Source organism: Elephantulus edwardii, unplaced genomic scaffold, assembly GCF_000299155.1.
Source record: "Elephantulus edwardii isolate Elephantulus edwardi_28Jun2011 unplaced genomic scaffold, EleEdw1.0 scaffold00148, whole genome shotgun sequence".
NCBI classification, from domain to species: Eukaryota; Metazoa; Chordata; class Mammalia; order Macroscelidea; family Macroscelididae; genus Elephantulus; species Elephantulus edwardii.
The window spans coordinates 6454501-6468052 of NW_006399898.1; the positions used below are offsets into that span (position 1 = coordinate 6454501).

At 55.5% G+C, this 13552-nt stretch overlaps 1 protein-coding gene across 1 annotated transcript in view; it reads right to left on the reverse strand.

The window, feature by feature from the left end:
• Positions 1-4419, reverse strand: part of HVCN1 (hydrogen voltage-gated channel 1) — an 8536-nt gene extending 4117 nt beyond the window's left edge. The window contains exons 1-2 of the mRNA XM_006894667.1: positions 4150-4419; positions 49-153 (exon numbers count right to left, since the gene is read on the reverse strand). Coding sequence (XP_006894729.1) covers positions 49-153; positions 4150-4386 — 342 coding nt within the window. The 5' untranslated portion in view covers positions 4387-4419. The remainder of the gene's footprint in view (positions 1-48; positions 154-4149) is intronic.
• Between the last annotated feature and the right edge of the window lie 9133 nt (positions 4420-13552).

Sequence of the window (13552 nt, forward strand, 5' to 3'; positions counted from 1 at the left end):
GTCCTTCAGTGCAGTGACAGGTAAACTGAGCCGGAGCCAGGGTCCTACCCTGGCGGCATATTTGTTCTTGTCGGGCTGGATTATCTTCAGGTCGAGCATCAGCTCGGCCAGCACCAGGAGGGCGTCCAGGACAACGAGGCAGATGATGATGACCTGCAGTGGGCACAGAAGGAGACCACCCGGCTCAGCAAGGCTCCGTCTAGGTGCTAGCCTGGCCACGTTGGGTTCCGAGTGTCCAGTAAAGGTGCTAAGGTTAGCGGAGGCCCTGCCAGGAGCTGGGGACCTGCTGCCCCCTCCCACAGAGAGGCCCCTCCTCCCCACGGGCTCTGCCTTCCCCACACCACGCATGGAACCCCTCGGCCTGACGAGTCCTCTCCACAGCCCTTTGCTGCTCCTTAAACCCCATGCTAATTCCTCGATGGTGGTAAGTAAGAAATGTATACTTCTGCAAGAGGGTTCACAAAACAGTAATTCAAGATATGCCAGCCCCCATGACCTCTGAAGGACCCTCAGGCTGACACTCGTCCCCACCGTGCAGACCCCACACCTTCTCCCACAGACGGGAGCCGAGGAGGCTGCCACCATGGTGCTGAGTGCTGAAGGTGAAGACCATGGGAGAGGGACAGCGCTGGGGGTGACCACAGAGGTGGGGAGAGGGAGCACTGGGGATGACCACGGGGGTGGGGAAGAGGGAGCACTGGGGATGACCACGGGGGTGGGGAAGAGGGAGCACTGGGGGTGACCACGGGGGTGGGGAAGAGGGACAGTACTGGGGGAGACCATGGGGAGGCAAGGGGGTTAGGGGATGACAGCAGCGGGAAGAGCCCTTCCCGGGAGGGCACCTGACTTCCCCGCGGCCCTCCGCACAGATCCGTAGATCCTACCTCTCAGCACTAACCTGCCCTTGTCCAACAGCTTTGGCAGTGTTAGGCTTCAATTTTTAAGTTCAGGCTTGTCCAGAACAGACTTTAAACCTTTTGACCATTTCAACTTGTAGCTCTAATTACTGTAGTAACGAAAGTATTGGATGGTGTAGCTTAATCTTTAAAGATCCAAGCCTCTGGTGTTTCGTTTCCATCCTTAGTTATATTAGAGCTGCAGGGCCTACACTCATCTGGTCTAAAGCCAAGAGGCAGAGATTATTAGAGGCCCCCAAGCTGGTGCCTGGCCCAGCTCCGTCCTCTATCAGCTGAGCCCCAAGTTGCTTCTCCAGGGAACGAGTCACAAAGTCCAACAGCAGGAGCCCAGCACAGCCTGGGGATCGCAGGTCCTCCGGTGCTGCAAGCTGGGCGAACCTCAGAATTGAGACAGAACAGTGGCTCCGGGCAGCTGGTCTACACGCTTCTCCCAGGCCTGCTAGCCCGGGCTTTGGGGACCCTCTGCAGACTTCAGTGTCCTCCGGGAGAGGGCAGAGTCACCCATACTTCCTACCCCAGAAGGACAAGAGGAGTGTGACCCTACATTACGGGGAATGGCTGAGAAAAAGTGAGGCTCTGCCTTGAAAAGTTAAACCCAGATGCACGCGTGTCCGCTCCACGTCTAGGCAGGCACCCCACGACCAGCAGGCGGGGGCTCGAGGTACCTGCAGATATGTCCTCCCCGCTGCGTTATTCACAAGAGCCACGAAGTAAAACCACTCACATGTCCACCGCCACGAGTGGAGCCACAGAACGCGGTCCAGGCAGGCAGTGGACATGGAGACGCACACTGTCTCCTGGGAGAACCCTGAAGTCCCACATCGAGTGAGGGAACTGGAGCTTGGTCACGCTGGACAGACACACAGAAGCTGAGCAGTGGGCTCAAGATGTGGGGGAAGGAATGGGGGGGTCACTGATAAAGGGGTACTGATGTTTTGGGGGGCTAAAACCCCTCAGGGCTGGTGGCGAAGGCTGCACCACTGGTGGCTGTAATCACTGTCCGGCCAGTTTTGTGGTCTGTATATTTTGCCACAATATAGTGGTTAACAATTGAAGCTTCTGGCTCTGCCTGACCACTGTCCCCCGGCCCAGCTCTTCCTCACTGTCTATGTCCTCTCCCTTGGCTGGTCAACCCTGCACACTAGTGGCAGCCCTGTGTAGTGACCCTGGCCACATAACACTAGGCCCACAGCTGGGAGACCAGGATGTCCACAGAGCCTTCTGGTGCGTAGATTCTTCCTATAGAGAACAGCCCCCTCCGAACTCTTCTTAGTCCCATCTCGCTGTCGGCTTCTGTCTGAACCCTTCTCCAGAGTGGATGGTGTGGCCCTGGGCCTGGAGCCTCACTGGCCATCCAGACCGCCCAGGGGTGACAGGGACTGCCCCTGCCTCGCCTGCTGAGCTCCCCCCGCTGCCTCTGAGGCTGTGGGCTGGTCCCCCCTTCCCCCTCCACAGTCCACGTCTGCTAATCCCTCAGATGCCAGTGGAAAGGTCACCTTCTCAAGATCTGCCCTGGCCTCCAATTCCCAATCCCAGCCCAGGAACCCCCAGAACCCTGCTGTAACGGGTCGAGCAGATTCCTTCAGCCCCAGACCCATGACTCCTCAGGGTGAACCCTGTCTGCCTGGTTTGTGGCTGAAATTCCCAAGCGAAAGAGAAAACATCTCTCCTTAGGTGACCACAGTGAAGTCTTTTCTCAGTAGGACAGTCCCTGAGGGTCCCAGCCAAGGGTGCCAGCTCCCAGCAGGCCAGCTGGCCCCGTGGACCAGCCCAATGGGGAGACCCCAAGGGGGGGTCCAGAGCTCTCTCGTGCAGCTGGGAGGAAGTTGGCTGTCTCCTTCTACTTCTGAAATTGAGGGTTTGGGATTTCAATCCCAACAACTTAATACCACGTTTTGTTCCTGTCACAGCCACGGAGGGAGCGAGCTGATGTGTGGGGAGAGCTGGGTGGCAGCTGTGTCACGGCGTTAAACCGTGAGAGGAGGCGATTACAAGACAGATTCCTTTCTTCTTCGGTCATTTCCCCTAATACGGAGGGAGAAGTAAGGTGTGCTTCTCTCTGCTCCCAGAAGGGCCACCCCTGTGGAGTGGCAGGAAACGGGGGGCCATGGCTTAGGAGACGGACAGCAGTGTCCTCGAGATGGTTCAAATCCAGAAACGGACCAACAGGAGCATCATGCAGCCGCCCCCCCCAGGCTCATACGGATCCTGGACCCCATGGAAGGTTCAGGCACCTGGTGCGATTCCCTGACGTCCTGCCCCCCTGCTCAAGTTCTCCCCATGACCACGCCTTGAATCAGCACAGGGTGACAGTCAGGCGGCCATTCCCGGCCTCACTTCGGACCATGAGCTGTGTATGAGTCTCTCAGGGCAGAGAGCTGTGGGCACTGTCCAGTCCTGAGCAGGACCCTGTGGATGTTTGCTTTCCCTCACCCCCAACCTTTCCTCTTTTCTCTACTGCAGTGAAACACATTGTTGTGGGCTGCAGAGTCAGAACCGACCCCTAGCTGACCCTCCAGTAGGTTTTCAGAGGTGATAAGTTGGATGGAGGAGAATGCCCGTCCTTCTCGAGTAGCTGGGGATTCGAACCGTGTGCCTTTGCACTGGCAGCACAATCCCTTCCCGCGGAGCCAGCGGAGCTCCCTGAAGCAGATACAGTGAGAAGGTGATGGAGGTGTTGAGAGCTGAGCGCACTCAAAGCTGTACCATGGCCACTGGGGTCTAGTTACACAACCTGTTCTCATCGTGAATGGAAACTCCAGAGGCTTCACAGCCGCCAGCTGGCCCGGTCGGCAGCCTCCCCTGCAGTTCGTCCACAGCCCTAGGCTGTTCTTTGACCCATCCATCTCTGTACTCCCCGGTGCCTGCTGCCTGCACCCACTCAGGGCCCCAGCCTCTTCCCCCAGGATGGTGCCTGCTGCCTGCACCCCACTCAGGGGCCCCAGCCTCTTCCCTCAGGATGGTGCCTGCTGCCTGCACCCCACTCAGGGGCCCCAGCCTCTTCCCTCAGGACGTTGCCCGCTGCCTGCACCCACTCAGGGGCCCCAGCCTCTTCCTCCAGGCCGTGATCTGGCCGAGGGACACACCCTGTCAGGCACACGTCTGCTGAGGGGCCCCTGACACTTCCTGCTGTGGCCACCGCTGTGCGGGCACCTGGCACACAGACCACAGCAGCGGCCCAGGCTGAGGTCTCCTCCTCACCTCCCCAGGCGCCCCGGCTGCAGCCCCCTACCTGGAACCTGTGAGCGCTGAAGAGCTTGCGCAGTGTGGCCCTGAAGTCCAGGCGCTGGCGGGGCGCAGGGCCAGGGCCGGTGGGGCCAGCGGGGGCGCTGGGGCCCGCAGTGCCTTCCTCAGGGGCGGCCGGCGGGGGCTCCTCCTCCTCCTCCTCGTTCTCCCACTTCTTGTAGTTGACGTTCCAGGTGTGGTAGTCGTCGCCCACCACCGTGAAGTGCTTCAGAAACCTGCTCATCCTCTCGGAGGGGGCCACCTTGGGCCTGCGGGTGACCGCCTGGGGACAGAGGAGGGAGAGCTCAGTGATGGTGGGGCCTCCAAGCCCTGCTGGGCTCCGCAGCCCTGCTGCACCCCGAGGGGCTCTGCTGGGGGCCAGGCCCCGGCAGCCACGGGGTGAAGGTGGTCCCCCAGGGCGCACAGAGCACCTTGTGAGCACGCAGACCGTGAGGTCACGGCAGCTTCTTGTGCACTATTTTTAGAACCCAAGGTCTCAGAGCTGATGCGAACAGGAAACCCCAGAGCCTCCAGGCCTGTCCCTGGGGTCTGCTCGGCAGGAACCCGTGGACCTGGCATGTCACAAACCACACAGCACAGGCCCATGGGTGAGTCCAGAAGAGCTGGGCCCACGGCTCAGAGGCCTCACGACCAATGGCCGGAGGGTAGAGCTGCTAGCCTGGGAAGGAGAGGGCGCAAAGGAGAAGAACCCCACCTTTCACCGAGGCAGGTGAGGTCAAACACTTCACACAGCAGTGCCAGAAGGGTGAGCGCCCAGGAATGTTTTCAGTCCAGCCCAAACTCCCCAAACCCACTGCCCTCAAGTGGGCCCTGACTCCTGGGGACCTGGCCAGTCTCCAGCCCTGTGAATCTCACAGACTGGCCCCTCGTTCTCCAGAGGCGTGGAGCCGGGGGCCTGGAACCATCGGCAGCCACACAACATCCAACATGACCCCTGTGCCTCCAGGTGACACACAGATGTTCCAAATGCAGTGCGGCCGCTGCTGTCCGTTGGCCAGAGCTGAGACTGCACAGCTGAGCCCCCGAGGTCTCTGGGGTGGCGACTAGCAGGGAAGAGACGGCCTTTTCTCCTGTGGAGCACCCGGTGGGTTCAAACCGTGCGTCTTTGGGCTGGAAGTGCAGCTTCTTACCACTCAGCCATAGTACAGAGTTATTTACATAGAGAAGACACAAAACAAGATAATCTTCCTCTTACTTAACTTACAATAATTATTACATTTATTTAGAAAAAGACAGGGTAGCTCTGGTGGCCTAGTGGTAAGGAGCTGCAACTACAATCCCAGAGGCTCACGGTTCGAATCCACCAGATGCTCTGCTGGGGAAGGAGGGACAATCTCCTCCTGTACCAGTCAGATCTGATTTGACGGTACACTCACACACAAAAAAATAAAACAAAAAATAAAAAAAAGAAAAGTGTGTTGTCGATGTTGTGTACTGTTGAGTTATCATTGACTCCCAGCTGACCCTCAAGACGGTTTTCAGAACATTTAAAACGCACAGGAGGAGACCGCCCACCTTTCTTCCTCAGAGCAGCTGGTGTATTTGAACCACACACCTTAGAGTTGGCAGTGCAACTTCTTACCTCTAGGCCACTAGAGTTCCCTGGTATGGGTATAGGAATTGGCAATATGATCCGTGAGAGAGAAAAGGAGAGTCCCACACAGCCACGTCCCTTAGCACCTGCGATATGGCAGTGGAGGCTTCACAGATCAGTGGGAACAGCTGACATCAGGCAGGAATCTGGTGTGCACACAGAAATCTGATCGCTACCTCACCTCACTAGGAGCTCGGGTGGCCTAGTGCCAAGAAGCTGCAATCTCGAAGGCACGTGGTTCGAGGCCACCAGCAGCTCCGTGGGAGAAGGATGGGCAATCTCCTCCTGTGCGATTCACTGTCTCTGAAAACCCACTGGAGGGTCAGCTATGGGTCGGTTCTGACTCTACGGTATATACAACAGCAGCAACCTCACATCACACACAAGTGTCAGAATGCACAATCAATCACCTCTATTGTTGTTGTTACGTGCCGTTGAGTCGCTTGCAACTCATAGCGACCCTATGTACAAGAGCTCTAAATGCTGTTCTATCCTGTGCCAACCTAGCCACCTCAAACGCACTCATTCCCACCACTCCAGTCACGAATCGATCTATCTCACCAAAGGTCTTCCTCTCCTTCGCCTCCCCTTCACTCTTCCAAACATGATGTCCCTCTCCAAGGACCAGTCCCTCTCCAAGGACCAGTCTCTCCCTGCAACATGCCCAAAATATGTCAGATGAAGCTTCAGAATCCTTGACTCCAGGGAACACTCTGGCTTCACCCTCTCCAGGACAAACCTGTTTGTTCTCCTAGCAGTCCATGGTATATTCAACACTCTTCTCCAGCACCACAGCTCAAAAGCATCAATCCTCTTTCTATCTACCCTATTCACTGTCCAACTCTCTGATGCATAGCACGTAATTGCGAAGACTATAGCCCGGATCAGGTGCACCTTAGTCTCCAGCCTGACATCATTGCTCTTCAGTACTCTTGATAAATACATAAAAGGTCGAAAATCTTAGCAGAAAATACAGGGCAAGTTGGGTCGTGTTTTTTTTTAAAAAAATATTTTCAAGACTGCAAGATAGAAAGAAATTACTTCAATAAGACAAAGCCACCAAGAAAATGGGGAGAGCTTATGGATGGTATAAAAAATGGAAGGTTTTGTATAACCAGTCAAAGAAACACCCTACAAAATTAAAATACACACTGGACATTGGATGAAAATGTTTGCACTGCATTCAGGAGACAAAGATTTTTGTTTCCAGACTAGAAAAACCACCTTAAACAGCAACAACTTGGATAATAGATACTAGAAGGGAGGTTACTGTAGGGGAAAAGGCAAAGGGCTGAGACACCCTCACCAGAAGGTGAGGAAATGTGAAGGCCTCACTCAAACCTCCTCGCTTCACAGATGGGCTGGAGGGAGCTGTGGTGGCGTAGCCCCATTGGAGCTGCACTGCCAGCCCAAAGGCAGAGGGTTCAAATCCACCAGCAGCTCTGAAGGAGAAAGAGGGGCAGTCTCCTCCTGTGCGACCTATGTGTCATTTCCGACTCGACAACAATTAGTGCTGGTGAGGGTGTGCGGCAATGGGGTCTCTCGGACACGGGAACGAGACAAGCCACCGGCACCAGCACTTAGGTATCACCAAGGTGAAGCTGCGTGTCCCCTCCTCCATGGTAACACACCTTCTCTCCCCACGTCCACTCAGTAACCGGGGAAAACTTCCCAGCACATCAGTGCTACCGTGTCACCCGCCGCTTCGAGCCTCACATGGCTTTTCACACTCCACCTCTCTTTCTGGAATTCTCTTCTCCCAAATACCTGCACGATGCATCGCTTCACTGAAGTCTCACTTCTGAGAGACCCTCTCCGGTCCCACTGTACCTCTCACCCTGCTTCCCACGTCCTGCACTCACTGACCCCTGCCCCCACAGTGTGCCTGTCCCCCCGCTCGTTCTCTGTCTTCCCCACGATCTGGGAAGGAGGGCGAGAGTTTCACACTGTCCTCTGACCCCACAGTGTGCCTCTCCCCTGTTCACTGTCTGTCTTCCCCACAATCCATGAAGCAGGGAGTGTGTTCATGTAGCTGTGCTTTGTGCTGTCAGCAGCGCGTGCCCTGAACAGACGCTCAGAAACAGTCCAGCAAACAACTCAACTGAGACATTTGCTAAGTAAAATGTGACCCCTCAGAGCAGACAAATATATGGGGAGCCCTACGGTCCCCCTGACTTTCAGCCTCCAGGCACTTTCTGAATCGTGGGGATTAAAATTGTAGTTCACAGCTCGTAAGGCTCCCTCCTCAGGAAACTGAGTGGTAGGGCACAGAGAGAGAGAGAGACCAGTGCCAAGGAGGGGGCTCCAACACCTGGACGTGGTGAGTCCCACACCGGGGGCTCCAACACCTGGACGTGGTGAGTCCCACACCGGGGGCTCCAACAGCCAGGCGTGGTGAGTCCCACACCGGAGGCTCCAACAGCCAGGCGTGGTGAGTCCCACACGGGAGGCTCTAATAGCTGGACGTTGGTCCCACACCGGGAGCTCCAAGATCTGGGCGTGGTGAGTCCCACACTGCAGTGCGGGGCGGGGGCTCTGGGGACAGGCAGGGTACACAAGGACAGACCTCCCGGGGCGGGGAGACGTGTGTGTTCCTGACAGGTGGGGTGGGAATCTCAGAAAGGTCAGCAAGCTGACCGGCAGGTAAGTTAACCACCTGCTGGGACAAAGTGCTGTGGACACCAGCACATGGACTCAGCCACACAGCATGTCTGCTGTGGTTGTTGGGTGTCATCGAGTCGAGCAGGACATGTAGTGACCCTATGAACCACAGATCTCAACTCTGTCCGACACCACCCCCCTCATGACACACTTGAGTCCAGTGCCGTCACTATGTCACTGTCCATCCATCTCCCTGGGGGCTTCCTCTCCTTCGCCATCTCTCCATCTTTCTGAGCATGACGTCCTTCTCCAAGGAACAGCCTCTCCTAGCCCACGGGACAGTCTGCACTCTTCTCCAGCACAGTTTAAGAACATCAACTCTTCTGTCATCCTTATTCATTGTTCAGCTCTCAGATGTGTAGTAAGTGACTGAAAAGGACCATGGTCTGAATCAGATGCATCTTAAACCTCAAACTAACATAACTATTCTTCAGCATTTTAAGAAAGGTCCCTGGGAGCAGATGTCCCCAGGGCAGTATGTCTCCTGATCTCCTAACTGCTGGTACCCAGGGTGTTGATTGTTGATTCAAGCAGGATGAATCATCAACTTGCATCCTTTCTCCACCTGTCAAGATGCTGCCTCTTGGCCCAGTGGTGAGGACCTTAGTTTTTTTATGTTGAGATGTAATCCATACCGAAGGCTGCAGCATTTAACCTTCTGCAGTAAGTGCTCCACTCCTTCTCACTTTCTCCAAGCAAGACTGTATCAGATGCATAATGCAGGTTGTTGATGAGTGATGCTCCAGTCCTGATGCCACATTGCTCTTCACAGAGTCCAGCTTCACAAATTATTTGCTCAGCATATAGACTGAATAAGTATGGAGAAATGACACGGCCCTGACAACACACCCTTCCTGATCTAAACGGATAGTCTACAAGTGAAAACGTATGAAAGGGAAAAAGATTACTGCATCAGTGTTCGGGGCACAATATAACTGGAGTACCAGAAGATTGCTAAAGAGAGAAACAGGGATCCAAGAATAGCAATGACCCTCAAGTAGAATAAGTGTACAAAACAAGTAAGTGGAAAGAAACAGCTGTTTTACGGCTGTGGCTGCTTTAGGGAGCAATGAGGGCTTGGGAGTAAAAGCAAGATAAAGTGTTGGAAAAGTATTTGAACTATCTAGAAAACAGATTTTTAATTACACAAAAAAGACTTGAAGGAAAAATGAAAAATGCCAATTCAAGATGATTAAGTATTTGAAATACTTGCTTTTCTATAGTTTTATCTTTTTAAAAAAATAATCTCTCACAGTTTTAAGGGAGCTCTGGTGGCCTAGTGGCAAGAAGCTGCCCTGCAATCCCAGAGGTGCACAGTTCAAATCCACCAGATGATCTGCTGGAGAAGGAGGATCAATCTCCTCCTGTGCCTTTCAGATCCGATTTGACGGTACACACACACACACACACAAATAATAATAATAATAATAATTTAAAAAGAAATAAAATTTAAAAAATTAAATAAAACAATCTATCAATCAATATACCTTGTTGTATACTCAGATATTTTCATAACTGACTTCACAAATTCAGAACCGTTTAGAACACGGAGAGATTCGCTGGCCCTCAGAGCTGGGAGCACCTCAGACATGGAGCTGTGGACTGACTGAACGGTGTCCCCCAAAAGGTAAGCGGAACCCCCCGTGCCTGTGAGTGCCCTGCAGTCACCCACTGCCAGGGACCTCCTTAAACAGGAAAAAGGAAAGATGAGGTTTACAGCCCCAGGTGACCGGCCTCACGCCCGGTATCTGCAATGGCCTCTAAGAGATGTGAATGTTGGAAATGGATAAGAGACGTCAGAACGGATGCCTCTGAGCCGTGGCCTGGCCACCAATACTGGACTCTGCCATGGCCCCTGCCAAACAAACAGCCACGCCACTCTGGGAGAGAGGACGTGCAGGCAGCAAGCGCCTCAGAAGCCAAACTTGAGAGACTTCATTTCACACCCTTTGGTCACGCTGTCAGGAGGGGTCAGTGCCTGGAAAGGGAACATGACTGAGGAGGAGGAGGAGGAGGAGATGGAGGGCACGGCGAGACTGCGAGGGCGGTCCCGGGATGGCCAGGTTCTGTCCTGTTGTCCAGAGGGTCACCATGAGCTGACTCGACAGCACCTAACATGTGAACACGACCTTGTTTGCGAAAGGGCCTCTGAAGGCATTACCGTTGCCATGCGGTCATGCCAGGGCAGGGTGGGTCCTAGCCCCAGCTGAGCAGTGTCCTTGAACAAGAGAAGGGACACGGAACAGGGTGAGACAGACAGACAAATGAGGGTGTGCCTACGAGCCAAGGGACGCAGGTGATGAGAGCTGGAAGCTCTGAGACAGCCCTCTCCTCGCGCAGAGACAGAAGGGGGCCCACAGGAGCCCCAAATTAAGGCCCCCAGGTTCTAGAACTAGGAGAGAACACATTTCTTCGACGTGACCTATTTTGTGACCCTTGTCACAGCAGATGGGATCCAGGGCTACCCAAGGTCTCGGTCGGCAGCAAAACACTCCAGAAAGGCCCTCGACGCCCAGCTCCCCTTCCTCTCCTCCACTTGGCTTCACAGGTCCCGGAAACCTAAATTTGGTCAAAGGGCATGACTTCCTTTCACAAGTTTCCCCTGAACACCAGTACCTTCTGGTTAAGTGCTCTGGGGAAGTCCCTGTGTCACAGAGGCTGCACAGAGGGTGAGAGTGTCGATGCCCACGTGTGTACACACACACACTCACTCTTCACATGCAACGCCCACGAGTACAGTGGTTTGCTGCAGAGACGGGGCAGCCTGGGTAAAGGCTGCCCTCCAGTCGGCCCCCTGCTGCTGTTAGCACCGAGTCGGAGCTGACCCCCAGCTCACCGTCCAGCAGGCCTCCAGAGGCAGCACAGCCTGCTGACGTTAAAAGCCTTCCTCTCTCCAGCAGAGCAGCTGGTGGGTTTGAACCACATGCCTTTGGGTTGGCAGTGCAGCTCCTTACCCCTAGGCCACCAGAGCCTCCTGAGGGTGCACTCTACAGCCGCCTGCTTCTTCCTAGGCCCTTGACCCTGAGCCTGCCTCAGCCTCTCTCCCCTCCACTACTCTCCCAATCCAAGCCGCCCGCCTCTCTCCCCCAGGGAGACACACGGCCTCCTCACCTCTGTCTGCTTCCATGTGGGCCCTTCCCGTGCCTTCTCCACCCAGCAGCCTGAGTGGCCTGGAGAACCCTTCAGCCTTGATGGCCTCATCTGATTGCATCGCTGCCCCTGCTTGAACTCTACAACGGCTCCTTTTCATTCTTTGGTTAAAAGTCTAGGATACTCACACGGTGAATATGGTCCTGTGGGCTGTGGGCCTGTCGTCTCCCCAGATGCCCACTGTGCCCCGCCACACTGGCCTGGCAGTAGCTGTCCTCGGGTACAAGCCCCCTCTCCAGCCTCGTGGCTTCTTCCCCTCGTGTTGAGTGTGGCTCCCTTGCTCAGGCCTGAAGCCTCAGGTCAAGCTCCTTCATCTTCCTCACAGAGCTCCTCCTTGACCCCTCACGTGTAGACGACACCCCTCCACTTCAGCCCTTCTCTCTCCCTGCAGTCCTGGGAGAGCCCTTGAGGGAGTATTCAGTTAGGACACCGTCTATGCAAGTGCTTGTCGTCTTCTCAATATCGCACAAGCTGCAAGAGCAGGGGCCCAGCAGGTCACTGTCGCAGGACGCTGGAGCCAACCTGCCCCCCAGGGCTGTGGCCTCAGAGCTTGGGGAGTCCCCCCAGGGCTGACCCTCCAGGGGCTGTGATCATTGTCCCTCTTCTCCCTCCATCTCAGCAGAAACTCCGCCCGCAGCAAGGGCAGCGTCCACCACCGTTCCTCTCAGGGACGGGGCCTCAGGGTGCATGGCAAAACCAGACACACTTTTCAAGCAAGAAAAAAAAGGTTCTTTCTGAAACTTTCCGCCCAATTAAGAAGCCACTTTCAGTCGCTTGGGTAAACGTATTTACGGCACTCAGCAGGCCGAACAGAGTCTGGTTTTAAGTCAAGGGACTGTCATGCCGGAGCAGGGAAGTTTCAGAAAAGAGCAGACGTAGCAGATCAACTGTGGGCCAACTTTCCCACACACCAGGGCCTCCTGGGACTGACACCGGAGCTCGGGCGCAGAGCCAAGAGCAGCCCACCGCCATTACCAAGACCCTCGGGCCAGCCCAGAGCTCTCCTCCTCACCACAGCGGCAGCTCTGTCACCTGAGGTCACATCACTGTCCCCCCACCTGCCTGGACCCCAGCTCTCTCCTGCTCACTGCAGCTCCATCACCTCTGAGGACATTCACTCGGTTCCTTCACCTGCCACCTGCCTCTCAGACTTCAGCCCCACCAGCTGGTGGCTTCCCTCGCTGCACAAACAAGGCTGTGTCTATTTCTATTGCTCGCCCTCCAGAGGGTCTACACCAGCGGTCACTACCATCAGACCCCTCCTTGTCCCCGTGCCCACTGCAGAGACCTGCTGAAGTTCCCACTCCGCCACCTGTGACCTGCGGGGAGATGGGGCCTTGGAGGTGCAGTCACTTAGGATGTGCAGTCACTTAGGATATCAGGAAGTCAGCCTCCGAGACCAGTGTCCTTATAAAAGAGAAGAGACCCACTGAGGGTCAGAGGGAGAAGGTGACACTGAAGCTGCAAACCGAGGCCAGCTGGAGCCACCAGGATGCCGACGTGACCACGTGTGGGCTTTACGTCTTAGCCTTCTGAACTGTCAGATCGCCATCAACATTATCTCCAGCCTCCCGCTTCAGAGCACGGTGTTACAGGAGCCACAGGAAGCTCACAGGCCCGCCTCTCCTGTCCAAGTCCAGGACTGCGGGACTCCGGCCCGAGGGCCAGACCCTGTGAGGCTGTGGACCCCATGAGCCTGATCATCTCCCCTGCTTCTCCCCGGCTGCCCCAGTCCCGGCCCCACACTGGAAGTGCCTGAGAACCCAGCCCCGACCTCACCTTTGTGCTGGGTGACAGCCCCCTCTGGGTGGCTTCAAAGCACCCGTGTTCTCCAGCCTGAAGTCTGTGGTCCTGCCAGGAGATGAGTTCGTTCTGACTCGAGATCCCTAAAATGAACGCACCATCTTTCCCCCAGATCCACTCCTCTTCCAAGCAACACCCCAACCAGAAGCCAAAATACCCCCCTGGAATCTTCTCCCTCCTT